Raw genomic sequence first — 27,509 nt, forward strand, 5'->3', positions numbered from 1 at the left:
TAGAAAAAAATAGCTGCTGAGTTTGAGTTTTATGTAAAAGCTGAAAGAAATCCTTACTCCACATATAAATTAAAAAGATAATTGTTCATAAGTAAAGGTTGTTTTGCTAAAGAAAAAAAAAGAATTTGTTGGCATTGTATGACGAAATTCATTTTTTCAACATTTTTATCTTCAACCATCAATTGACTGCGAATAATGGTTCAACACACATGGTAAATTACAGATGTCACAATTCTAAGAATTATTTATTAATCGACTTTTAGCAATCCCTCGAATCATTTACAAAATTATCAGCTTCATAACATGTTGGAATATTCTTATTTCTTCAGTCCGTATGAAATTATTGTCATAAACATCATTTACAAGATTTGTTGGACATATTCTAAGAACTCAGCAGACATTTTCTTTCTATGCCACTGTGTCTACCCATTACTATATATATATATATATATATATATATATATATATATATATATATACATATATATATATATACATATATATATATATATATATATATATATATATATATATATATATATATATATATATATATATATATATATATCAGTGAACATTTTTACCATTATGTAATATGGGCCGTTTATAGGAGATCATAAAGGGATTGAAATGAAGAAATGTAGTGTTGGATTCTTAAACAAAAAGATTTCACTCTAATACAAACTTATTTTAAAGGAGATATAAAAATAATAAATAAACACAAAGTGAAAATAAAATGCAATATTTTGGGTCGAAGGTTCACAAAATATTGTGTAAGGACAAGAGTTTACAGAAATATAAAAGTTCCTGAAAAGTCTTTTATGCTAAAATAGTATTTGATTCCTTAGCAGGAATTTATATATTCAAGGGTGAAGCTGAACCGACATAATAAAAATGTATAATGTATATAAAATACAAAACGGTTATAATTTGCATTTGTATGAATGCGTCTATAATGCATGTATGTATTAGGTATAACACTTCAAATGGAAAAAATGTCATATGTTAAATGGTACATATACAATATACATATTATTTAAACATCTTGAAAAGACAGTTAAACGTTATGAAATTTCAGTCAAAAAATAGTAAGCAAGAAAATAAAGTTATAAAATAAAGCTGAATAATGTGCACTCTTAAACTAGAATGATAAAAAGGAAAAATATTGGTTTCTGTGTTTGCTGGTTATTTGGTTATTTGAAAGCTAAAAGATTTGCTCATCAGATGAGTCTGGAGAGAGACTTTCCCAGGTTGTGGCTCAAACTGATTTTTATCCTCTCATAGAGAAAGATGAAGAGATTATAAAATGTCCAAAATTAATATGACAGTGCTTGCTCGTAGAGAGAAGGGAAACTCTTTAACAGAGATAAGAAATGGGAAGGGGGAATATTTTGCCTAACTTGATCTGGTCAGAACCTTATTTAGCTTGTGAGTCAACAATTCTAGAATCTTTCAAGAGTAGTTCTTTTGTTTTTACAGACTTGATGAGCAAAACATTTCAATCAGCTCCGGGAGTGGGATGTGAATACCGGTCTATTCCACATTTAATATAGTGATTACAAAACCAGAACCGTGTCAAAGGTGAAAATGAAATGAAACGAAGTGGCATTCAGTCTCAGCAGGTTAAGCCCACTTTCTCTAAAGGATGAAGTTTCTAGGAAATATTAAATTCATTAGCGATCCTCAGTCGCATGTATATCCTGATCAAAGGAAATACTGATATTAGGTTTTACTCATCTTGCAGGATGGTGTTGGAATCCTCCCACATATGGTGCCTGATATTATCAAACAGTCACTCATCTTGTACTGATCAGGCTCAATGTTGCTCAACTTTGGTGATGTAACAAAAACTGGTCAATGTCATTTTGCCATACCTGGTCTTCTGTAACATACATGAATCCCTTCTCTGTGAACTGATCTCAGTGTAATACATCCCCCCCCCGTCAACTGCTGTTCCAGCTTTTCAATGTTGCATTAGAATTTGTTTCTTTCTACTTGTAGTTTCTCATGGATAAGTGGAAACACAACTGTTACAGTAAATGTGAAAGATTGATCATTTAACCCAACAGATATCCTGTGTGTATGTGTGTGTAAACTAGACATATAAACTTTCAGATTTTTTTTTTCTTAAAATGTAGAGATTACTGCAAAACCTACCAAACAAAAATTAAAACCATCCAATCAAGATCATTGGTTTAAGTCACATGATTAAGAATTCTTTTTTCTCTCTTTTTCTTCGACATTTTGTGTATTTAAATCTCCATCGGAGGTTGAGAATATTTCCTTTTCCTATTCAACTAACCACCTATCTTCTACTCTGGTATCCATGAAAATAATTCATTGGTTCTTAAGTCTTTATACAAGAGGGTGAAGGTGCAGATAAAGTAATATTTTCATTTGATTTACGATTACAATTAAACCATAATACTTGATTCTTTGTAATTCAAACCAAAAATCTCTCAGTGGCTGTATGCGCTCATTATAGAAAGTAAAGTTAGAGAATCTACATAAAAACCAAACATGTATTCAGATGTAAAATTTTTCTAGGAAGACAATGGAAGTAGTCCTGAATCACTAAATGTACCCATAAAAGGGCTATGAGGCAGAACCTTCCTTAAAACTCCAAATATACACTATTTTAACGAAATTAAAATCATATCTATAAAACTTTCCAGGTAAAACAATAAAAATGGTTCCAAATGGCACAGCTATGGAGGTCAAATCTCTTTTAAAGCATCAAATATATTTTATTTTGATTAAATTTAAATTACATGCAATAAATTCTCTGAGAAAACAATGGAAATGGTCTCGAATTTTTACATGCCTCTTTGTGTGTAGATCTTTATATGCCCCCTTTTAGTGGTCTATGGAGGCAGAATCCCCTTAAAATTTCAAATACATATGATCTGATTTTAATGAAATTTAAACCATATGCATAAGACACTTATTCAAACGTTATGTTTTTAATTTCTTTTAGATGAGGATTAATAATTTATATTTTTTGTATTATTCACTGGTGCAATGAGAGCGTGCTACCAGCATGGATTAAGTAAAAAGTTCTCTTCTGAATTGCGTGCAGATTCCCAAGTTTGACAGAGAGATCCTCAAGTTCAGCAATATACACCCGAAGAAGGTCGAAGGTTGAATAAAGTTTTATGAAAATAACACTCAAGATTAGAACAGTAGTTTAAATGATCCAAATCATACGAATTCAGATTGTTTTCCAAAATTTTAGTTACTTTCGACTTTATTAGGAGGTGGTTGTAAACAATAAAGAAAGTAATAAAATGCTATGAACATAATGAAAAAGGACATAATAGCGCTTCTTATCCTATCCCGGGCAACATTGGGTCTTCCTGTTATTTACTTCCAGTTAAAAGCTTGCTATCTTGATCTTTCCTCTCCATAAATGGATGAATACAGACAATGTTGGATATTCATAATGTCGGTTTACGCAATTCGGCAAACCATCTCCGGCTTGGTTGATTAGTTGCATCACAGATTCTGAGGAAATTTCGATGGAATTTCTTTTATTTAGGCCACTACTACCTAACATTTGCCGCTTACTATTTCAAAATACTCCACTCTCGTAATATGTCTTACTGCTGAAACAATTAACAAAATAAAACAATTCAAAACCTTTTTTAAAACCGTTTCATAATAATCACAAAACTCATTTAGCCGTCATCTCATCAAGTGAAATTGATGAACAATATCAAACTAACCAATCCATAGCAAAATATAGTCCACATAAAAAAGACGCGAAAATTCATTAGAAATGATTCAAATAAGTTGATTTTAATCAATTTAGAAAATAAATGTTGATCCATTTTTACCTGATATGAGGATGGCTGAAAGAACTTTGGAGATCACTAAACCTTGTTTGGCTACAAAGACAATCTATTATGGCTACAAAGACAATCTATTATAGCTACAAAGACAATCTATTATGCAGAATGCCAAACTGATTTTTTTTGTTTTAAATATGCTTCCAAATAACTGTTTTCATCGACTGGCACTGATTATACACATCGAAACCATTGAAAGGGTGAGCATGTGCACTAGCTTTCCAACGGCTACAATGTTGCTACACAAATCTGGGCATGTGTTATGCTACCTTCATTGCCTGTGTATCAGTAGATGAGTTTGAACATGCCTGTTTTAGCCAACCGAACCACATGCTAGTCACTATGCAAGAGAGTGCATGTTAGTACCAAAAAGCAAGTAGATCAAAAACATGTAACTGCTAGAAACCAAGGCCCTGGTGTGACACTGAAGTGAGTGACGCTGGTGAGGTCCCAATTTGAGAGCTTTGGGGAATGTAGAGTCACTCCTTCGTTATCTTTACTTTTAGGTTCTGACTTGCATTCATAGTACCTATCAAGATCCCATTTTTGGACCAAATATAATTTATTCTGGCCGCAATACTAAACTATCTTGGACACCCTTCACTGCTACTACATCCCACCAATCTAAAATTCATTTTTTCCGGCTGTTTTGACTTTTTTTTTTTGCTACCCTATCTCCCAACCATCTCAACTGATCAAGTTTTCTCTATCCCTTACTATCTGAGGTATAATGCAGCACTGCACCCAGTTGTCAGGATCTAATTGTGGAGCTTTGGGGGTGTGAAATCATCTCTTAGTTGCCATTATTCCCAGGTTCGCTTACTGAAAATCTGGTCCATATGGCTAAAAAATACCAAGTGTGACGGAGTGGCATCGATGGGGGGGGGGTCAAGTAGTGTGGTCCAAGCATCTAAATATTTAACAGTTCTAAGACCTATGAGTCTTTGAAGCATACAATCAAGGAGTTGAATCACCAAAATTTTGCATGTGAGACCACTTTTCAGACGATGATCTGAAATTCAATACATTTTGTAATGTTTGGGGTTTGGATCTGAAATTCAATACATTTTGTAATGTTTGGGGTTTGGAACAAGGTGTGTTGTCTGTTCTAGTGCTGCACTGCATCTTTTATGTCTTCAGTCAGTGAAGGAGGGGTCCTTCTAGATTGAGGCAATTTTTTCCCCTCCAAAGTGCTCCTTTTTGAAGAACTGCATTTTCTCCACATTAAAAACCGCCATTGTGTCTAACTTTGCTCTCGTGAGGAGGCAAGTAAATTGGAACTCTTTTACGCATTCTTTAACCCTACCTGTTGTATTTCCAGTGTTTTGTGAAACCGCAGGTATCAATGTACAATCGAACTCATATATAGTATTATTTGAAATAAAAAATATTATGCTCTTACATAAATAATTGAGCATTCTATTCAAGTAGAATGTGTTGAATCGAATTTATCAATTACAACAAATTTATTTACAAAATATTACAAAATATCACAAAATATCTGCCTGCAAATTATTCTACAAACCTTTTAAGATACAAAATAAAATCTATTTAGGACTTGAAGATATTAAGAACTTGACGCAAAAGAACTTGATTCGGCTTTAAATTACCTCAAAAGGTCTGATATGTCGTAAAACCAAGCAACTGTATGAACTCCATGAAATTATATCGGCAATTTGTGTGCTTCAGTAAATACTTGCTTTCATGTTAATAGAAAGAGAACGAGTTTTTACGAAGATGAGTCACAGCATCTTCTTCCATTATGATGCTATAAATGTTTATGAGAAAAAGCGTGCGCCATTCTTCATAAGAGACATTCAATTAGCAACGGATCACTAGCGTTGGCGTCTTGCTTCGAGTCAAGTGTACCTTATTAACGAAACTTTTTTCTCTCTTTTTCAAACAATTCTTTCTTCTCTTTTGCATCATGACTCTCATTGTAATCAAGTGAAATTATATATATGTATTCCAAATAGATCTATAAATTAGTTTGATCGTCCATCGTTACCCGCGATTTCACAGAAATACTTGGAAATCCAACCAATAGAACTAAAGAATACAATGACTACTTTTCAGCTGATCGTCAGAAAACATTTTTAGCATCACGGACTGGATTTCCAGCGTTTCTGTGAAACTTCATGTATCGATCGACAATAAAACTAATGTATTTGAAATAAAAATATTATACTCTTACTTTGAGCATTCTTGTCATTTTTCTTATACAAAAAAATCACATAATACAATATATATATATATATATATATATATATATATATATATATATATATATATAATTTAAAGGAGATTAGAACAATAGTCTAAAGAGCAGAGTGTATTTTAATGTAATAGTGAAATTACTAGTTTAATTAAAATACAGGAAAGAAAAAGTGCTCGTTGTAATTTATCAATCACATTACTAAATATATATATATATATATATATATATATATATATATATATATATATATATATATATATATATATATATATACACTTGTGCCCGATATTATTCATACCCCCCTTGAAAATTGAGTTTATTAACTGTAACTTTGTAAGAATTTATTGTTTACGTCCATATTGATACATATTCTTAATAAACCTCTTCTGATCATTTTCGTCATTTTAAAATCTCGGGATACTTGTAATAAAAGAAATATACAGCTATTTATAAAATCTGCAATGTTCAAAAATAATCATACCCCCTTATTTTTTCAGTATTTATCGAGTTTCTGACTGTTTGTTTCCTGTTTGATTCTTATTTTGAATGCTTTTATACAACCTTTGATTAATTTCATTGCGTTTTTTTGCATTTTTTCAGAAATTAAAATGATATCAACTGAAAACCAATAAAAGAATAAAAATTATTAGAATGGGGAAGAAAAAAGAGCTTAGTAATGATCTTAGGACTAAAATTGTGAATTCACATAAGGATGGTTTAGGTTACAAGTCAATTTCCAAGAAATTTGAGGTCCCTACAGCAACAGTACAGAGCATCATCAAAAAATTCCAGAGCCACCACACAACAAACAACTTGATTGGTAGAGGAAGGAAAAGGAAACTGTCTGCTAGAGCCACCCGGAATATTGTAAGAAGTGTTAATGCAAATCCAACCACCACTACTAAGGACATTTTAGAAAATCTGGAGTCTTCTGGCATAAAAATATCAAGGCAAACATTGCAAAGGACTCTGCATGAAAATGGTCTGAAAGGAAGAAGACCAAGAAGGACTCCATTGCACACCGGAAAACACCTTGCAGCACGTCTAAAGTTTGCTAGGACCCATGTGAATTCTCCAGAGTCCGTTTTCTCAAGTATTTTGTGGACTGACGAAACAAAAATTGAATTATTTGGCCATATGGATGCTTCTTACGTTTGGAGGAAGAAAGGAGAAGCTTACAACCCAAAGAACACCATACCCACGGTGAAACATGGTGGTGGTAGCCTAATGTTTTGGGGCTCCTTTTCGGCTAGTGGTCCAGGTAGTTTGGTCAAGATAGATGGAACCATGAAGAAGGAGCAATATTTGGAGATACTCCAGAAAAACATTAGACAGGATGCGGAGAAGCTCCATTTAGGACCAAACTGGGTCCTTCAACAGGATAATAATCCAAAACATACTGCCAAAAATAGTCAAGAAATGGTTTGAGGATAATCAAATTAATGTTTTGGAATGGCCTAGCCAGAGTTCCGACCTGAACCCTATCGAAAACCTCTGGCACATATTGAAAACTGAGGTCAAAAAGCGGAAACCTAGAAATTTGAGGGATTTGGAGAACTACTGCATTGAAGAATGGTCAAAAATCAGTGTTGATGCTTGTAAAAACCTTGTTGATAAATATCCAAAACGGTTATAGGCTGTTATTAAGAATAAAGGGCATGCTATTGACTATTAGTAAGAGAGGTATGAATAATTTTGAACTAGTGCCATTATTGTTTTTCTTTGTATAATGTTTCAAACTTGCATAATTTATTTATTTGTTGAGTTTAAATTAAATGCTTATGCTTGATTTATTGTTTGAAATCCCTTTAATATTGTCTACCTTCTGGTTTGAGCAGTATTCTTATAGAAATCTCAAAGATCCGAGGGGTATGAATAATATCGGGCACAAGTGTATATATATATATATTACATAGAAAAATGTAAGCATGAAAAGTAATATGGTTAAGATTTAAACATGGTAAAGTAAAAGGACTAGTTGTTAAAACTGGAAAAGAAAGACAAGATATTCTGGTAAAAAATATAAATTTGTAACTTAAAATATTGCAACATTAAGAACTTTTTTAAAAATTCAATTTAACATTATATATACATTCTTAACGCTGCAATATTTTTAGTTATAAATTTATCATATTTTTTACTAGAATATCTTGTTTTATTTATAAATTTATTATATTTTTACTAGAATATTTTGTTTTTTCTTTTCCGGTTTTAACAACTAGTCTTTTTACTTTTCGATGTTTAAATCTTAACCATATTACTTCTCATGTTTGCATTTTTCTATGTAATCCATGATTTTTCCAAGCTTTACTTTGAAATAAAATTTTATCTCTTTGTTTCACTTGTTACTTGTGAATTATTAGCAACAGATCGGGACAGCGGTGACTAATTAGCAACAATTTTTTTATATCCTGTTACATCATCATCTCCACCGTTTCCAACCAATTTCAGGTAGCATAACAGATTTGGTTGCTATGGTAACCAACAGCCAAAAAAAAAAACGTCTCTCCATTCCTTACAGATTCTGAGAATTTTTGAACACAGTAATTTTGTTTTACAGAACGAAAATTGAATTTGATTTTTTTTGTTTTTTTTTTGTTTTTCAAAATATAGCTGAGAAGGTGACTTATGAACTGTAAAAATTGTTTGAGATTTGGTCGCAAAATGAGTGAGTGATGAAGCTTTAAAGCAGTTCTAGTAAAACTAACACTTCACCATATATTCAAACATGGAAGTGTTTGAATTCTATATATCTATATATTTTTACAAGACTGAATCTTTTTGACCATTGAAAGTGCTCTTATTCTTATCTCATCACCATTTCAAATAAGTCAAAGGTTCTTACTCTCTAATCAAACAATTCCTGCAATATATCTCGCCGTTGCATTATCAATCCTAATTCCGCTTAATTATTACCTATTTGTATTTCTATTTATCCATATTTTCATTTTTCCCCCTTTTCTTCTTTTTCTCTTTCCTCCCAATTAATGTTTTTTTCGCATGTGCACATATTTTCCAAAAAGTCATGTATGCATAAAAGGTATTTTACTGTTTCTTGTCTTCTTCCTTTTGTTTTACCATTTTGACATTAAATTTCAAATCTTCGCTTTTTCTGAAGACGTTCGTTGATCCAAACAAAACCAATCAAATCTCTCATTTGATTTTTATTTCTGTGTTTAAATATTTTTTCCTTTTTGTCTTTCATATATATATATGAAAGACAGAAAGGAAAAAATATATAATAATAAAATATTAACAATTACCTTTATACCTACAAACACTAGTGTTTCAGACTTACAAAATCAGTGTAAGAAATGACAATTACTCCCAGTTAGAAGATTCAAACCCAGTCAGTAAACCTTGACTCTGTAGGCTAGCATTTTACCTCCAGGTGACCAGCAATTAACACAGGAATCGCGGGAAATTAAGTGCCTATGAATATTAAGTCAGTATATATATATATATATATATATATATATATATATATATATATATATATATATATATATATATATACTAAGTCTGTGTGTGTATATATATATATATATACACTAAGTCAGTGTGTATATATATATATATATATATATATATATATATATATATATATAAACCTTATTTATGCAGAGAAAAATTTTATATTTCTTTCAAAACATTTTACAAACAATTGTTTGTGTTCAATTTTTTGTTACATACAGAATATCACTAATATTCATGAGATTGTGTGTATGTATATATATATATATATATATATATATATATATATATATATATATATATATATATATATATATATATATATATATATATATATATATATGGTGATTGTCACTTCTTTACAGAAGAAGGCTATCCATACAAGATTCCAATGTACAGTCCTGGGCATGCAAATGGCTTTATAATCTTTACTTATTTTTATAAGTTTTGCTGCAGATATTATGTAAAAGATATCATGTACAAGATATTATGTAAAAGATATCATGTACAAGATATTATGTAAAAGATATCATGTACAAGATATTATGTAAAAGATATCATGTACAAGATAACTTGCTGCGATTATTTGTACATGGCTATACTCTACTTCTGTTTGACACTCGCATAGTCAATTGTATCCAGTAGATCTCATGCTGCTCATGGACAAGCTTTGAGACATGAATCAAACACGTGGTTAGGCTGAAATGTGTGTGAAATGTACAACATTGATCACTTCTGCAAAGCACATTTCGAGACTGACTACATGTTGTCTCAAATATTCTGCAACCATCGTAGATGTGCTTCCGTCAAACTGACATGATTTTCAGATTGTCTTTGATTACATCCTTAATCCATTTCTTTGCTTTGTCTTTCAGATGTTTGTCATATAACAGTTGAGTTTAAGGAGTCATTTTCCATCCTAACAACGTGCCCCACCTAATGTATGTGACTACATATAATATGCATTTCTATATTCGACACAGCCTGGTTTGAACAATTGCCAGTTAACATCTAGAATTCTTTTAAGGCTCGTTTGGAACTTCTCCAGGGTCTTCATGTGTCGGTGAAATAATTCATACTAAACTTTATTTTGATGATAATAGCCCTGTCTGACCACATGCCAGGAGTCACTGGAGGATAAGGGTTAATGAGACAAAATGATTATTAGCCAACAGATGAGGAACACTATGAGAGTATTCACATAAGTTATAATCTGTAGGTAAGCAGTCCTTCAGTTATCTGTTCCTTAGCAAAGAAGTTCTGTCTATGGAAATTCTGTCTGATACTAGAGATTTTGGTTAGGGTTCTTTTATAGTCGTGGTAAGAAATTAATCAAGCAACTTCCATAGAAATAACAGCAGAGTAGAAAGATTAACAGCGTCTTTTCTGTGTTAAACAGTTTTAGGAAAAAGAAAAAATCATTACCCACTTGATTTTGTAGTTTGTCAAGTCAAGAAAGAATGTTTCTTGTGGCAACACCTCACGGGTGGCAGCAGTATTCTATCCTAAGACTTATGATGATTGAAATGAACTTTTGGTTTTAAATAATAAGGCACTTTTTATGGTAGTAAATAAGCTCCAATCATCATCATCATCATCATCATCATCATCATCATCATCATCATCATCAGTTTAATGTCCATTTTACATGCTGACATGTGTTGGACAATTTTTAGAAATTGATTTCCAAACTAACCTATTTCTGACCAGGTTTTTATTAATTTCTCTTTCATTCAAGTCCATCCTTATCATTTCTTCTCATGATTCCATTAGCCTTCCCTAAAAACTAACCCTGCTAATTCAAATATTATACATCTATTGAACTCCCATTCATTTTTTCAATGTAACTATACACCTCTCCATATACTGTGCAGATTTAATCATCCTCTGACGTCATCAGGACTAAGCCTCTCTTTAGCTCACATTATACACTATAGCATTCTCATGTCATTTCTCTCCATGCAACACATGCCGTCAACTCTTACTGGCTAGGTTTCACTTCTATAAATCATCAAACTTCCTTTGGGCGATAGGGCCAAGGCTCTGCTGGTTATTAAAGGCAAAAGTTTCCTAAACATACTCCATCCATATGAATATATACTACTTTCCCTCCAACTTCAAAAATTTACATATTGTAAAACGAAACATCTGCCTTCAACATTTATAAAAACTGAATATATATTTTTTTTTAAATAGTAATTTTCCCTTTTTAGAATCTCTTGACTGACTTTGTTGAAATGTTTAGTTTTATGTAACCTTGACTTGAAGTGAAAATATGATTCAGTTGATAAAAAGGGAAAAATGTAAAACAAAATACAAAATGGAGACTGATTTTCTTATGTTAAAATCTTTTCTTCTTCCGGATTTTTTGCTTTTTCTTCATTTTCTTTACTACAATATCTTTTAAAATTTCTTTGTAGTTTTTTAATTTTATTTGCTTTATATGATTTCTTCATCTTTTTTGTTTTCCTTTCTTTATTTTCCCATTAACCCTCTCTATAGAGGCGTCCTCTTTCATCTGTCTTTGCTTAATATAAACTTTTATTCTATTTTATTCTGTTTCTCTCATCTGAGGCCCGTCCTCTCTCTCTCTCTCTCTCTCTCTCTCTCTCTCTCTCTCTTTCTTGCAATCAATCTTTTCCTTTTAGTCTCTCTTCTATCTATTCTGTCCCCTTCGTATTGTAGTATAATAACCACTTTATTTGAAACAGTGCAATAGCTAATCTTAATAATAAATTTGCCAACTAGAGCTTAAAATTATGGAACACATCCATAACTTTTTAAAGCAATTTTTTCTTTCTTTCTAGAATGTGATAATATTTAGTTTTAAATTGGATAAAATGTCATTCCATTTAAAGCAAGTCTACACCGGGTATTTTTGTCATGTATGTAATTCACAGACAGTTTCACTGTATCATAGCTCTTCAGTATGAGCTAGGGATTGAATCAAACCATCCACTTAATAGTCAATAGGTCTATCCATTAGGCCACTAACTCAATGCTTTTATAAAAATCTTGACTACCACTCCCACAGTTCTCCATTTGTTTATTTATAAAGAGCTTCCAGTAGCAGATGATATCAATTACCAAGAGTGCTCTACCCAAGAAGGGAGGGGCTTATATAGACATCCACAGAGTCTATGGATGTCTATATAAACCTCTCCCTTCTGTCATAAAGAACTTAAAAGCTGTCATAAAATGAAACAGTCTGTCTGTCACAGACCGACTGTTTCATTTTATGACAGCTCTTAAGTGTGGCTAAACAAGCACCCATTCCAAACCTGGGATTGAACCAACAACCATGGATAGTTGATAGTCAGTTGCTCTGTCCATTAGAACAATTATATCTAACAATGCTTTTATGCAAACATTAACTGCCACTCCCACAGTTCTCCATTTGTTTATATACAAAAAGCTTTGCATTTACACTAAAGCAGTAGCAGGCGATATCAAGTATCAAGAGTACTCAACTCGAGACCGGGGGGGGGGGGCTTATATAGTGATTCCCAGACAGTGCTACATTTGTTGTTTATTTATAATGAGCTTTGCACATATATTAAAATTCCATAAAACCCACATAAGGCTTAGCTGTGACACAATTGTTTTTAATGAGATAGAAATCCAACACCTAAAACATAAGACCAGTTTTCCAAAACTAAGCTGAGGCTCAACTCAGTATTTTTTCACAAGTGAGACTGCCTCTCAAATGAGAGATTTATCCCTCCATCTTTGGAATATTACTATTTAAGAGGAAGCCCATCCTTAGGACTGTACTTCCTGTGTAAATATATTTCATTTGTAAACCTCAATATGCCCATATTCTTATTGATGACACTATGCAATATTCTATATAATGGAGATCAAGTCCGAATCATTTATAATGGTCACCTTTATTTACAATAGCTGTTATGTTTTGATATTGAATAACGCCAGAATAATTCAGATGCTGAACAAAAAAAGAGACAAACCATTTAAGTTTTTTACTTCTAGCAAGAATATGCTCCTCTTGTTACAGATTTTTGCCAGTATAGATAACAAAGATAGACTACACTGCCCCCCCCCAAAAAAAAAGACAGTGTAATGCCTGGGAGAATGGTTTAATTACAATAGAACAGATAGTACACTACCCCTTCCCCATGCAAAGACAAGAATGTAATCTCAGGGAGAATGATACCATAATTACATAATAGATATGGAGGAGATAATTACTGGGAGAATATTATCATGAAAACAGAATGGATACTACACTGCTTTCTGAATTGAACATTAAAAGTTAATAACAGTAGAGTTATTGCTTCAGAAAGACAGATACCAAATCTCCATCCTTTTTCTCTTTTTATATTTTCTATTTTTGCAATCGTTGTCCTCTCTCACCTTGTATATTTGAATAGATCATACTCTTACTCTTTGCATCACACACTCTCTCTCTCCCTCCTTCTCTCTTACTTCTAAGAAAGTATTTACCCCACAAATAATGTAGTTCTTGAAGAGAGAGAGAGAGAGAGAGAGAGAGAGAGAGAGAGAGAGAGAGAGAGAGAGATTCAAACCAATCGCTTTTTTTTATTTACCTTTTTCTATATTTCTTCTTCTATTTTCTCAAATGTTCTCCTCTCTTTCCCTGTTTATTTGGAGAAACTACTCTCTTTCTCTTTGTACGTCCATCTCCCCCCCACTCTCTCTCTTTCTCTCTCTCTCTCTCTTTCTCTCTCTCTCTCTATCTCTCTATCTCTCTCTCCATATATATTTACCACACACACACACACTTGCACACGCTTCTAAAATAAAGTTATTAATCTCAGAAACCATTTAGTTCTAAAAGAGAGAGAGCGCGGAATATAATTATGACAACAAAATCAGAATTTTCATTTCATTCCTATTTAATATCATTTTCATCTTTTATTAGATACGTCCTCAAATTTCTATAAAAGCTTTCGTCGGTCGGCCCACCCTTTCGTCAGTTTGTTATGTTTTTGTTTGAAATAGCATAATAAAAAGGAAATACAACTTAGAATAAGAAGACAAAGTCTCATTCTATCATTTAAAAGAACTTTATTGAGCCAAAGCAAATGAAAGAAGAGAATGTTAATGAATCTTGAACAAGTCTTGATGACAAACAAGATTAGAGAATCCATTGCTTGTCCATTCATGCCTCTTCAGTATGAAATAAACATAGGAACATAAACTTTTCAAACTATTACCAGCAATAATATTTCCCCCTCCATGCATATTTTTGCTAATATATGTGTAGATTATCTAAATGCTAAGTTATCTAATTAACAGTCGATTTTTGACAATTTCTTGTTGACTAACGCTACCCCATCCCCTCTCCAAGAGGAGAGAAATGCCTGGGAGAACGGTTTCATTATAACAGAACAGATGCAATAGTTTAAAACTGAATTTGCTCATTCTGTCACACTTGGGTTTGAAATAGCATTTTCAATGCTAAATGAGCAAATCAGTGATGATGATATTAATGATAGGGAGGAGGAGGAGGAGGAGGAGGAGGAGTCATGTCGTGTATTACAAGCGTCCACACATTCCTATAAAAGGCTCTGTCTGCTTTATTGTAAAATAGTTTTTGTTTTTGTTAGATTGAATGGATGCATCTTAAGTATATCGATTTTATTATTTAACATTTTTACGTTTACAAAACAAGTTTTATCTTTGCAAATTAATTAAAATCATCCACTGCTCCCTTAAGGATTGAAAAAAAATTTTTTTTTTTAATTTCTCGTTTATTGAAAAAATAATTTCTCTGCTTGTTAAAAAAATAAAATTTCCCCGTTTATTGAAAAAATAATTTCCCCATTTATTGAAAAAAAAAAACAATAACTTCACCGTTTGTTGAAAAAAAATAATTTCCACGTTTATTGAAAAAATAATTTCTCTGCTTGTTAAAAAAATAAAATTTCCACGTTTATTGAAAAAATAATTTCCCCATTTATTGAAAAAAAAAACAATAACTTCACCGTTTGTTGAAAAAAAATAATTTCCACGTTTATTGAAAAAAATAATTTTCCCATATGTTGAAAAAAATAATTGCTACAATCATAACATGACTACAAAACTTCTTAACGAAATAACTCATTTTGTTTTCTTCTGTTTTCAAAAAATGTATAAAATTGAAAAACATCTTCTTCTTCTTCTTCTTCTTCTTCTTCTTCTTCTTCTTGTGTTAACGTCTCTTTTCCACATCTGATGGTCATGGAGGTACAATATGCTTTTCTCTATGAAATTCTATAATTTTTGTTGGTTTTGATGTGCCATTGGTTGAGGGCATTTCTGAGTGAGTCACTCCAAGTCTTCTTGGATCTGTTTTTCTGATTACCCTTAACTGGTGACATGTAGGAAAGAGGGGTAATAGAGTGGTGGATTTGGGCATCCAATCATATTCAAATTATTTCTTATTCTCATAATCTCAATACTAGAACTTATACTGGAGTCTTTGGGATGTATAATCAAGAATTTGGCCTCTAGCATCACCAGGCAAGCCACCACCCTCAACTCTGATGCATGTAGATCTATTTATCCATCGAGAGATTCGTTCAACATGTCTGTACTATCGTAAGCAGTTGAAATGCAGACCTGCCTCCAGTCTGGGCACTTTCAACCTTAATGAAAAGAAGTCAGATTTAACTAAATTCATCAAATCATAGTCTTGCCATTCATCTACATTCTCAGACAGATTAAATTACTAAATCAAGTATGATAGTTTCAAAGTGTCACTGCTTGAAGTTATTTTTGACTGTCACCTCAAGTCTTTTCCTCAGTTACCCTCAACTGAAGTGTGTGTGTGTGTGTGGGGGGGGGTTATTTCTCCAATCCAAGCTTCATTCAACATGTTCATTACAACATGTTACAAAACTGACTTAGTCTGGCGATCTTTACACTCATTAACACTGTCATCAAGACATATATCATAAATCCATCAAATCATAGTCTTGTCATTGTCTTCATTCTCAGAAAGACTCGTAAATTAATGAGAGCTCAGTATTCACTCACACATTACATGACAAACAAATAAGTTATTAATTTAACCGTGGGTAACAAGTGCAAGTGAATGACAGGTTCAAATGCAAAGAAAGTCACAACACGCTAATCCTCATGCAGTTTGTACATACGAGATTGAATTTAATTGACATCTCCCATCAGTACAGGTCATGTCATCAACATAACAAAATGAATCCACAACATTCAAAGATATGAACATTCAAAGATATGAACATTCAAAGATATGAACATTCAGTTCATGTTTAATGAATCCTATGTAATATGCATTGTGTTTCAGCATTCAATTATCCAGAAAGAGTTGATTTGGCATAAAACAGAAAAACAAACAAATACACATAATGGAGTCTTGTGTATACATATATGGTCACATATGAAAGTCTATACCTCAAATGGTTAGGTGTTATATTGATTTTTATAACTGTGCATCTATGGTCGACATGATAAGCTAGAATCATAATTGCATGGTAGAAATAGTCACTGCCAAAAGCCCGTCTTTGCATAGTATGTAGAACCTTTGCATGTGGGAGATTAATGGCGTTTTAGCACTCAAAGGGCTAAGGTAATTGAGTGATAAATACCAATATTGAAAATTTTGTTGGAAAAAAATCCACTAATTAAGGTCCAATAATGTTACATTGCATGAAGTGTTGTCAGAAAAAAGTCTCCTTTCCTTCGCCTTATTTCCTCTTCTTCCTTCGCCTTATTATTTCCTCTTCTTCCTTCGCCTTATTATTTCCTCTTCTTTCTCTTCCTCATCTTTGTTTTCTTCCATTCCATACTCCTACTTCTCCTCCTCATTGTTTCTTTCTCTCCTTCTTCCACCATTGTTGTTGTTCTATTCTTCCTTCTCATTCTCTTTCTCCAAGTTTTCTCATTTTTCTTTTCTTTACATACGAATTTACTATCTTCATCCTCCTTTCTTTCTGCCTGCATCCCCCCTTTCCTACTTTACCTTCTCTTTCTCCTCTCTCGCCCCCATAAATGAAGATCCAACTTTACCGAGTTCTAATTTTGTTAAATGAATAGAAAGATTCAAATCAATATTCATTCCACGTTGATTCAAACGCCCATCATCACTACTCCCCATCCGCTCGCCTTAACACTGGTCGTTAATATCATTTGCCGTCGTCCGTTGTGTCTATTATTCTTCTTCGACCAACTAATTCCCAGCAAAAGCCATCATAATGAACTTCTTTTTCTTTCTCCAGGAATGTAATCACCATCGATTCTCCAGCATCACTTCCTTCATATTTCATTCTTCTACAGTCATTTCTTCTTTTTCTTGAGTTTTTCCTCTAATCTCAAATTCACTTCTGTCTTTTTGTCTACTTCTTCTGTTGCCATCTGTAAACTCTGTAAAAATCTACCACATGGCAACATCTCAGAGAATCCATATGACTTGCTACCATAAACACGCAAGCACGCCCATCCTCATCTTCCATCAATCTCATCTTATTATTATCAAAAGAGAGACTGTGATACTTTCATTAAAGGTTTTCACTAAAATCCTTTGTCCACCACCATGACTAGAGTTTAGAATTAGTTTTTAACATGTGTCCATTCGACCAGTGCGTTTACGGATTATAATATTATTTCAAACTTAAGCATACCTAATACAACTAAAAGGAACGTTTCCTTCTCTCTCTAACGCCAAGTAGAATTTCCATGAACAGAGCTTCTTTCCAAGAATATTTTGTCTATGGAACACATTATAAAATGGTTTATTGGAAAAAGATTGGTTATAAAATTTAGACCTAGTCAGAGGCCCTTAAAAAAGGATTCCAAATTTTTTACTTTTATTTATGTAATTTATTGTCATTATAGATAAAATGTTGCAAAAATCTTTCTGGATTTTGTGTTGTTTTTGTTTTAAAATTATTGCGAATATTTCACTGAAAGTTACATGAATGATAAAGAATATTTGCTAAGGAGGAATCATTAAACTCTCAAATTTTATCCTGATGTAGAGTTGATAATAAAATTGATTTTCTGAAACGTGTTTACACATGGAACTTTTTTAAACTTATTCTATTGTTTTCTCCTCTTAATCATGTAGAGCTTTTTTATCCAGATAGATTTGCCTTATTGAATATTTATTATTCAACTTAATTTTATTACTATATGTATCCATATATATAAAGAAGTAATGTGTGTGTGTGTGTGTGTGTGTGTGTGTGTGTGTGTGCAAATCTCCTACAGCTCACACTACTGAACCGATCATGACCAACCCTAGCGTGGGTGGTGTACATCATTTTCCAAGATAAAGGTCAAGGCCATAGCATATGTATATATACTCTCCTACAGCCCAAATCACTGGACCGATCATGTCCAAAACTGACATGATGGTGGTCTCCAAATGGTGTACATCATTTTTCAAGGTCATGAAGTGCGAGTACTTTTGTTAGTATATATTAAATGTGAAATATGTAATTATTTCCACAATCAAACACTGCTGCAGCTCACACAAGCCATGAAAGCCACAGACCAGAAGTCCTAGACTCTCTCTCTCTCTCTCTCTCTCTCTATATATATATATATATATATATATATATATATTATTATTATTATTATTATTAAAAAATACATGCACGTTATATATATATATTTTTTAATAATTTAAATCATTTTCGAATCATATTCCCCCCCCCCCAAAAAAAAACGGAATAGTTGTTTACAACTGTTTTCAGGAAATATTTATTTAAAGTCATGCAAGTTTTTTAAATCCTGGATCACATTCAGAAAGAAAATTTCGCATGTACTCTAAATAAAAAGAAAATTTCGCATGTACTCTAAATAAAAAAAAAAATTAATACTAAAATCCAAAAAATTTCAATTTCTACCAAGAACAGAGCAAAATTTACAGAAAATAGATTCATTGTAAAATACTTCACTACAAATTATTTATTGTTAAAAGTAAACAGACATGAAGATATACCATTTTTTTTTTTTTTTTTTTAATATATATGCGTGTGTGTTATGAATAATTGATAGTTGGATAAAAACATATTTGTTGTCATCAGGTTCTTGAAGGTGATTTAACCTGAAAAAAAATTATTGTTGGCTAAAAAGTTTGTTCATTTTTTCCAACGAATTCCCAGCAAAAGCCATCATAATAACCGTGTTTATGAAATTCATTTTCCATGCTCGATGTGGAAATCTTGAGAATGTCTGCAATTTGTCTGCAATCAACTTCGGCTTTAACTTATTCACTGTCGATTATATTAGGTCAGGCAGAGCAAGAAGTATCTCTCACTGAAAAATTTCCTTTTTAGAATCGAGCAAACCATTTTTGGCACATTCATTCTTCAACAATATTCTTCCATTTGCACTTGGCATAATGCAAGTTTCTCTAACTTTTCTTTCCTTTTCTGTAATAAAAGAGAATCAGATGTCGTTAGTGGTCTGCTTGATCTTCTATTTCAAAGCCTGAAATACAGGCAAACATGTAAGAACTCCTCTGCTTGGATGTTTATTATATGCTGACGTTAACATACGTGCTATACTAAATACATCATTTGAAGAATAGGAATAGATCTTTAGTAGGTCAGAAAGATAGCATTAAAAAAACGAACAAACTTTTTGGTTGAACAAATAAATTATCCCCTCTCTCTCTCTCCCTCCCTCTCTCTCTCTCTCTCTCTCTGTGTTCCCTACAGAAAGAAGGGTTATCTTCTAATATACAAAAAGCAAAATGTATGTGTGTGTGTGTGTGTGTTTGTATGTGTGCCAAAACCTTCCAACAGACGCGTTGGAACCTGACCAAACCAGTATCGTTTTCAAGATTGATCTTTCGGACGACAAATATCGAAAAATTGGCCAAAAACATTTTTACAGGGAGGAGGTCGGTTTTGCGTCGCCATGTTTGCAAGTCATCATTCCCTTTTCGAATGACTATGCTTAATTTCGACGTTTGCGACTTCTGGTTGCATGATAGAGACTGGCAGAATCACAACTATTTTATGAGTGATGAAAGCACATTTATACTACAAAATCATTCAAATAAATGATTTATTCAAAATATGATTGTTTACCGATATTTAATTGTGCTAGAAAAGAGTCAGCACCTCAGAGGAGGAACACTTTGTTCTGCAAAAATTGGCTGGGCACCCCCATCAGTATTTCTCAAAGAGCGAAGGCAAAACCTGGGAATGTGGACCTTCTACAACTGCACAGGATCAACAAGGAAAAAAACATTTAAGAAATGGTCTAGACTCTTTCCCTAGAAAAATCCATGTATCTTCGCTATTCATTCAATTAGCAAAAATAAATTGATTGCAACAGTACCTCCCTCTCTCTCCCCCATTGTTTTATGGGAAGGAAGTTTTGATGTTGCTATGTTGTTCACATTTTCTGACAATTTTCTCTATTGAATATGGATTTGAATAATCATACTTAGTTCATACCATTGATCGTTCCTCTACTTGTCTTTGATTACCATTCCATCTCATTAACCCTTATCCTCTAGTGGTTCGTGGCCTTGATAAGTGATGACAAAATAGTAAAAAACATTTGAAGACAACAACGATTTCAACTTAGAATATATAATTAGTTAAGGAATATGGATAGTTACGTATTTCTTCTGGATAAACAATAGAGTGAAGTAATCACCCATACATTTATATATCGATTTAAGAATATCTCAGCAACTGATTATTTCTCCTCAAATCCTTTCTAGCTCAGATAAATATACTAACCAGTCATGTCCACTCTATTAAACATATCTATAAATTACTTCTAAGAAGGTTATATCTGTTACTATGTTTGTTTATCTACAACATAGTCTCCACATGGCTTGATAAATCACCAGAAAATTTGATCAAAATATATCAGTCATGATTTGATTCAGAACTGATTTAATTTTGAGAATCTGGGTCAATAGTCAAGGTCACAGAAATAATAAACGTCACACTTTTAGGGATAACTTTGGTTCTGTTTATCATAGAGACTTACTACTTGAACAATATTGAAACCAATGAACTCTCACATCTTATATGATACTGACTTTTGATCTTGAAAAGTTTGGTTGTTGTCAAAATTTTGACAAATTTGCAGCTTCTGATTTATTTTTTTCAATTTGATGTATGGATCTGAAACTCAGTTTGATCAAAATAAATATTTTTTTTTTACTTAACAACACTTCTATGGCAAAACTTTATGAATATTTCATACATTATGGAAAAGTTATGATTTTTATTCATCTTTACATTGTTTGGTGAAAGTATTCAACCTCATAATTTTTGCATCCTATAAACATCAAAAACTAAGTTGAATTGTTAAAAGTATCAATATTGATATTTTGAATCAATATTGAACTTTTTATGTTACATCTTTTAAAATGATGCAATATATATTAATTATATGTTTAGTACCGAAGTTATATAAAATTATGTTATGAAATAAAAAAAATATATTATTAATATTTTATTGTTTCAATTTTTTTTGTCATTATGTTTTGTTTGTGTGTTTTGTACTTGTCTATTCATCCACTCGTTTGATCTCTCCTTATTCTCACCTGACCAGATTTATACCTACCTGTTGCACTGCATTCATTTTTACTTTCCTTCTCTTATTGTTCTTCTTTCTGTCTGGTTTAAAGGGCTGTGACATGCAACTTAAATGGAAGCTCTTTTTCAATCGTGTTAGCATAGGATTTTTTTTTTCATCACATTATCATTGATTTATACAAATATCTTATTGAAGTGATTCTGGCCTCATGACAACCATGTTGCTGCTGCTGCTAAATAATTTGTAAGAAAGCCGCAGATGTTATAGAACATCAACATTTTTTTTATCGCAATCAATTAATCAATTATGTTGATTTTTTTTTCTTTTTCTTTTGCAGGCCTCAGGAAGTGTTCCATTGGATGTTGCAAGTCGATGAACATCTTTCAGGCTTTGAGGTTGGACGCATCATCTGGAGCATTGAGTATGAAGTGGATGGAAAAGCCCAAGAACATTATTTTAACCCTGACCCAAGGTTTGTCAGTAAAATCAACATTCAACCTTTGGAAGAGAAGAAGCTCATTCCAGTATTGAAGGTACGTACCCCCCCTCTCACACACACACACACACACACACACAAGAAAACAAAAGTCACAAAATCGGAACAGAATCAAAACAGTAGATGTTAGACAAATAAGAGACTTGATATCCTATAGAGACATATCGATAAGAAATTATATTAAAACGTACTTAAACTGCATTTTACTGCAGTTTTGCAGTATCACCAATCATCAGAAGTGTCTCTATGTATCAATATTTTTATAAACTTAAGCATGTGTGTATGTTTATATATTTGTCTGTATGTACAAGATTCATCCTTTAACTATTTAATCAATCTTTATGAATTTTGGAACACATCTAAGGGTAGCCAATGTGGACTATATTTAGTTTAATTTAGATTTATGAAAATGAGGCAAAAAGGGGATAAAAGCCCTTTGTGAAAATTCAAATAGTTCTGATTTTTGTGAAATTTTTGCAATAGATATTAAACATCAATTAATTTCCTAAATTTCAGTTTATTTAGAGTATATTAAAGGGATTTTTTTTGGGGGGGGGGGTGATGATAATATGGACACACCATCGATTTGAAAATTAAAATATTTCAGATTTGCACTAAATTGGATCCATATCTGATACAATTTTAAAGAAAATTCCATGAATTTCAGTTCCTTCTTAAAATCCCATCAGCCTTAAATTTTAGACCTGTTATAGAATCAAAATCATGCTATGGATCCTTATTAAAATTAGAATAAGGATTCTAGACATAAGGTTTTTGTATCATTATATATTGACTTTAATCATTATAAGTGGATTTAAAATTGATGCAAAACTGTTCTGTTCGAGGAATTCTACCAGTCCTGAGACTGGTATTCTTTTAGTATATATATATATATATATATATATATATATATATATATATATATATATATATATATATATGTATATATATATATATATATATATATATATAATTGATTGTATGTGTATTTTTATCCACTTATCTGTTTATTTTGTGTATTAAATTTACCTAATTCACAACACACACAGTTTTATAAAGCATTAGTTGCTACTTAGATAAATCGTCTTTTTGCATTTCCACATATGAACAGCAACACTGTTTGAACAAAACTAGCCATGAAGAGAAGTATGTTAGTATAATTGGGGGGGATCATACAGGTGTACTATTTTGGTTTATTATGTCACTCTATCAAACTGACTTTGAGTAAACAGTGAACTTTGACTGAACATTGAGTGCTTTTGGCTAAACACCAAATCGTGGAACTCTTTTTACATCTTCATTTTGTCGCTCTTTATGTTGTTTGCTTCATTTTTTTAATCATTATTTTGTTATCAGCAATAGCAGCCGATTCATCTCTACTAGCATCTAATGGAACCAAATAGGAAAACCAGTTCAGTACTTGTTTTTGTTTGCTTTAGAGGCAATATATTGGATGAGAATGACATAAACTTCCAATTGGAGTACATACAAAGTAATAAACTCCCTTACAGTTGAACAGTGTCATGATGGAATCTGTATTAAAAAGTTATGGTGTTTTGAAAGTGTGTCCCCTCATATGCAAACTTAAACATATGATTGTTTTAAAAAAAAAGAATAGGCAGAGTATACATTAATAAAACAGTAATTTTACAATGTCAATATCCAAGTTCGAATCTCACATAAGTCTAAAGGATTTTGAAAAAGGTAGACATATGTTTTATGAATTTAAAGAAATTAACGTTATATAAATACTTTTTAAAATTAAGTAACTTTTTTGATAATTTTTTTGATAGACATTAAGAGTACTTGGTATTAGTTCACAGTGATTTATTTTTACTGAGTTTTTTCTCATAAAAAATCATAATCAGTATTCATTTTTCTTCATCCAAGCTATATAGCAGTAGAAGCTAGGTAAAGATGGCGATTAACATGCCCAAGCATTAGAGTAGTTCCATTCAAGGAGCCGGTATAAACTAGTTAATAATATTTGATTTATGCCATCTTCTGTAATTGGTGCATCTTGATCAAGCAACTCCTAATTGACTGTAAAAGAATATAAGGAAACATGCAATGTACAAAAAAATCTGCTCTCAAATCTCCCTTTTAAATAATCAGTTGCTTGAAAAAAAAAAGCACACAAAATCGATTTTTACTCTTTTAGAACAAATCCAAAAGACAATTTCTTGCCACAGTATAACATTTTTTGTGAAAATTTCAGATTTTTTGGAGTATTTTAAAGAGTTTTATGGGGCATAATATAAGCATAACCTCCCATAGTAAGTGAAGTAAATGCTGTATCCCTTAAGGAATCAAATCTTAGGCATAAAGATGCTAATATTTGACAACTACCTAACTTGAACTTTCTTGCTAAGGCTCAGCATTAGAATATAACAAGTTTTTCTGCATTAAAATTACAGATAACTCCAAGGACATTCTTCTTACCATTTTAAAGCATACATTAAGAGAACAGGGCAGTTACAGCAGTATAATGAAGCATTTTTATTACCTATCAAAGGAACCTAATATAGATACATGGCAATTAGTCTAATTTCAAGATGGTGTCTACTATTAAAAATTTATATGAGACTTCGGATCAACCAAGTTTAAACAATATAAGATTTCATGAGTTTAGCTTTATTTGAGATTTTGTTTAATGGGATATTTACTTACAGACATTCTTCAAGCAGCTCATTAGTCTTCAGAAAATGCATTTACATTTTGTTTTTTAAGAAATATTGCTTCAGCCCAAGGAAATTTTGTACCAGCAGCCATCTTTTATTTCTTTTGCCATCACTCCAAATTTTACTATAATTTTTATTCATTACATTGTAAGTATTCATATTAACTGAGGTTTTTATAGTAAAAATGTGGTTACGAAATAACTAAACTTGCTTGTATACTTTGCTCTCGTTCTCTTCTGTAATTCATAAAGGTGCATATCCTGTAGAGTTTGGTTACTGAATGACAAAGAAACCAAAATGGCAACACTCAGGTGATTTTGTCTTCAATGGTTGCACAAGCAAAGCTGAAATCATGCCGAATTCTCAACAATCGTAAGAGATGATATATAAGCAAGTCGTTTGAAGAAAGGGAGAAGTTATTTTTGAGAAAGGCAAGCTGTATATTGAACCATGACATGCTACATTGAAGCATGACATGTTGTTGGAAGTTGAGAGAACAGATTAAAGTTACAAGGTTGTACAAATTACATGTGACTACAAAAAAGAGGATGCTGCCAATTTCCATCATTTTTAGATGATAATTATGAATTTGGAGAACTGAGTTCAAATCCTGTTGGATTTATTACACCACGAATTATTCCAAATGAATAAACAAATCTGAGAGATAAAGCATGTAATAAAACCTTTTTAATTTGATTCAAAAATGTTAATTTGTCAAATCAATCAGTTAATCCAAAATAAAATTTTCATCAATTTTTTCTTTTTTGATCTTATAAAATTTATTGAAATTGTTTGTTTTCTCTGCCATGAATTATTCTATCTCCTTGGAATTTTATGAAATTATCAGGAACCAACTTTCTAATCCAAGAGGAGCATGAACATTTAAACTAACCATTTAATTTCTTTCTGAAATGCACTATTAGTTTCCATTTTGTTTTTTTTTGGGGGTTGTTTTTTGTTATTTTATTTTTTCAAATATTATCACCGAGATGGCCACTAAATATATTAAAATGCCTGCTATTCGTAAACTAATGATTATATCTGGGATTTCTCAACAGCTTTTAATAATATTAGATTTTTTAAAAGTTGATTATAATCTGATAAGATAGAAATTGATGGCTGCCTGTAAAATCCTTAAAATATAAAAAATGAATGGCAGTTGCCAAAAGCTATGGGCATGATGTTTGTTTGAAATAACTGCTTCATCAACCAATGCCTAAATTAAGAAATTATATATTTAAACACTTACCAGTAATATACTGAAGGTCTACTGAATCTGACCAATGAAAAGATTTTATTTTCAAGATGGGTCTAACAACTTCCAATAAAACTTGATCACAACTTGATAACTGGAAAGGTAGTATTTTCAATATATAGATTACAGGGTGACCAAAAAAAACGGGCCCCAACTCTAATTAGGCTCTGTTTCTTAGTGTTTTGTCCAAACGAAATTTAACACAGTGTATTCTTTGTCCCAGCTCCCACTGGGGTCTTGGTGTACTCACGGTCGTTGATTCTGCCATGTCCTGTAAAATAAGGGCAATCGGTGAATAAATAATGGAGATATCACATTTTTGGGGGTGTCACCCTGTATTAAAGAACTTAACTGCCAAAATGGCTGCCAAATTTTATTGACTAGTTTTATCTGATTTTCCAAGAGGTAACAGGGTAAATTAATCCACTGTATTAAATTTGTTGTCTGTTTTTATTTATTTATTTATTTTTGCTGATTTTTTTTTTTAAATCAAGACTCATTTTATTATTTGTTGTTCTTTTTAGAAAACAAAATATATCCTCATTAACCTTATCACTAACGTTATGTCTAGTTGGCAATAATAATAATTTGTGATAAACACTGTTTAATTTTGTTATTTGTTAATTAATGAATTCGTTCATTTTTGTAAAATAAAATAAAATGAATTCTGCAAAAATTAAATCACGAATTATTTGCAAAATAATACACAGAAATACAATTTAATCTGGAAAAATCACAAAACAATTTTTGCAAAACAATCCACAAATTTCTTTTATTGGAATTCTTTGAGATGAGTAATTTACATATTTTATTTATTTATTTGCGGACTGTTATCCTTATCTTCATAGTTGTTTCACGAGGTTTCGGCCAACTATTCCTCCGGCCTTCACCAGGTGGTTAATCGCAACAGGATAGGAATGCCAAGTCTCTTAATTGTATCCTCAGTAATTACTGCCTTCCATAGTTGTTGTCATCTCACCACGTTATGGGACCAAAAAATCCAACCATGATCTCCTTTTGG

General features: G+C 31.8%; 1 protein-coding gene across 1 annotated transcript in view; it reads left to right on the top strand.

The window, feature by feature from the left end:
- The window catches only part of LOC145255716 (transmembrane protein 132C-like), a 429,514-nt gene that overhangs the window by 376,439 nt on the left and 25,566 nt on the right, over nucleotides 1-27,509 (top strand). The window contains exon 5 of the mRNA XM_080114311.1: nucleotides 22,394-22,589. Within this exon, the coding sequence (XP_079970437.1) occupies nucleotides 22,394-22,589 (196 nt within the window). The remainder of the gene's footprint in view (nucleotides 1-22,393; nucleotides 22,590-27,509) is intronic.

The sequence above is a fragment of the Euprymna scolopes genome, chromosome 31 (genome assembly GCF_053919585.1).
Source record: "Euprymna scolopes isolate OS-2025 chromosome 31, ASM5391958v1, whole genome shotgun sequence".
Taxonomy (NCBI): Eukaryota; Metazoa; Mollusca; class Cephalopoda; order Sepiida; family Sepiolidae; genus Euprymna; species Euprymna scolopes.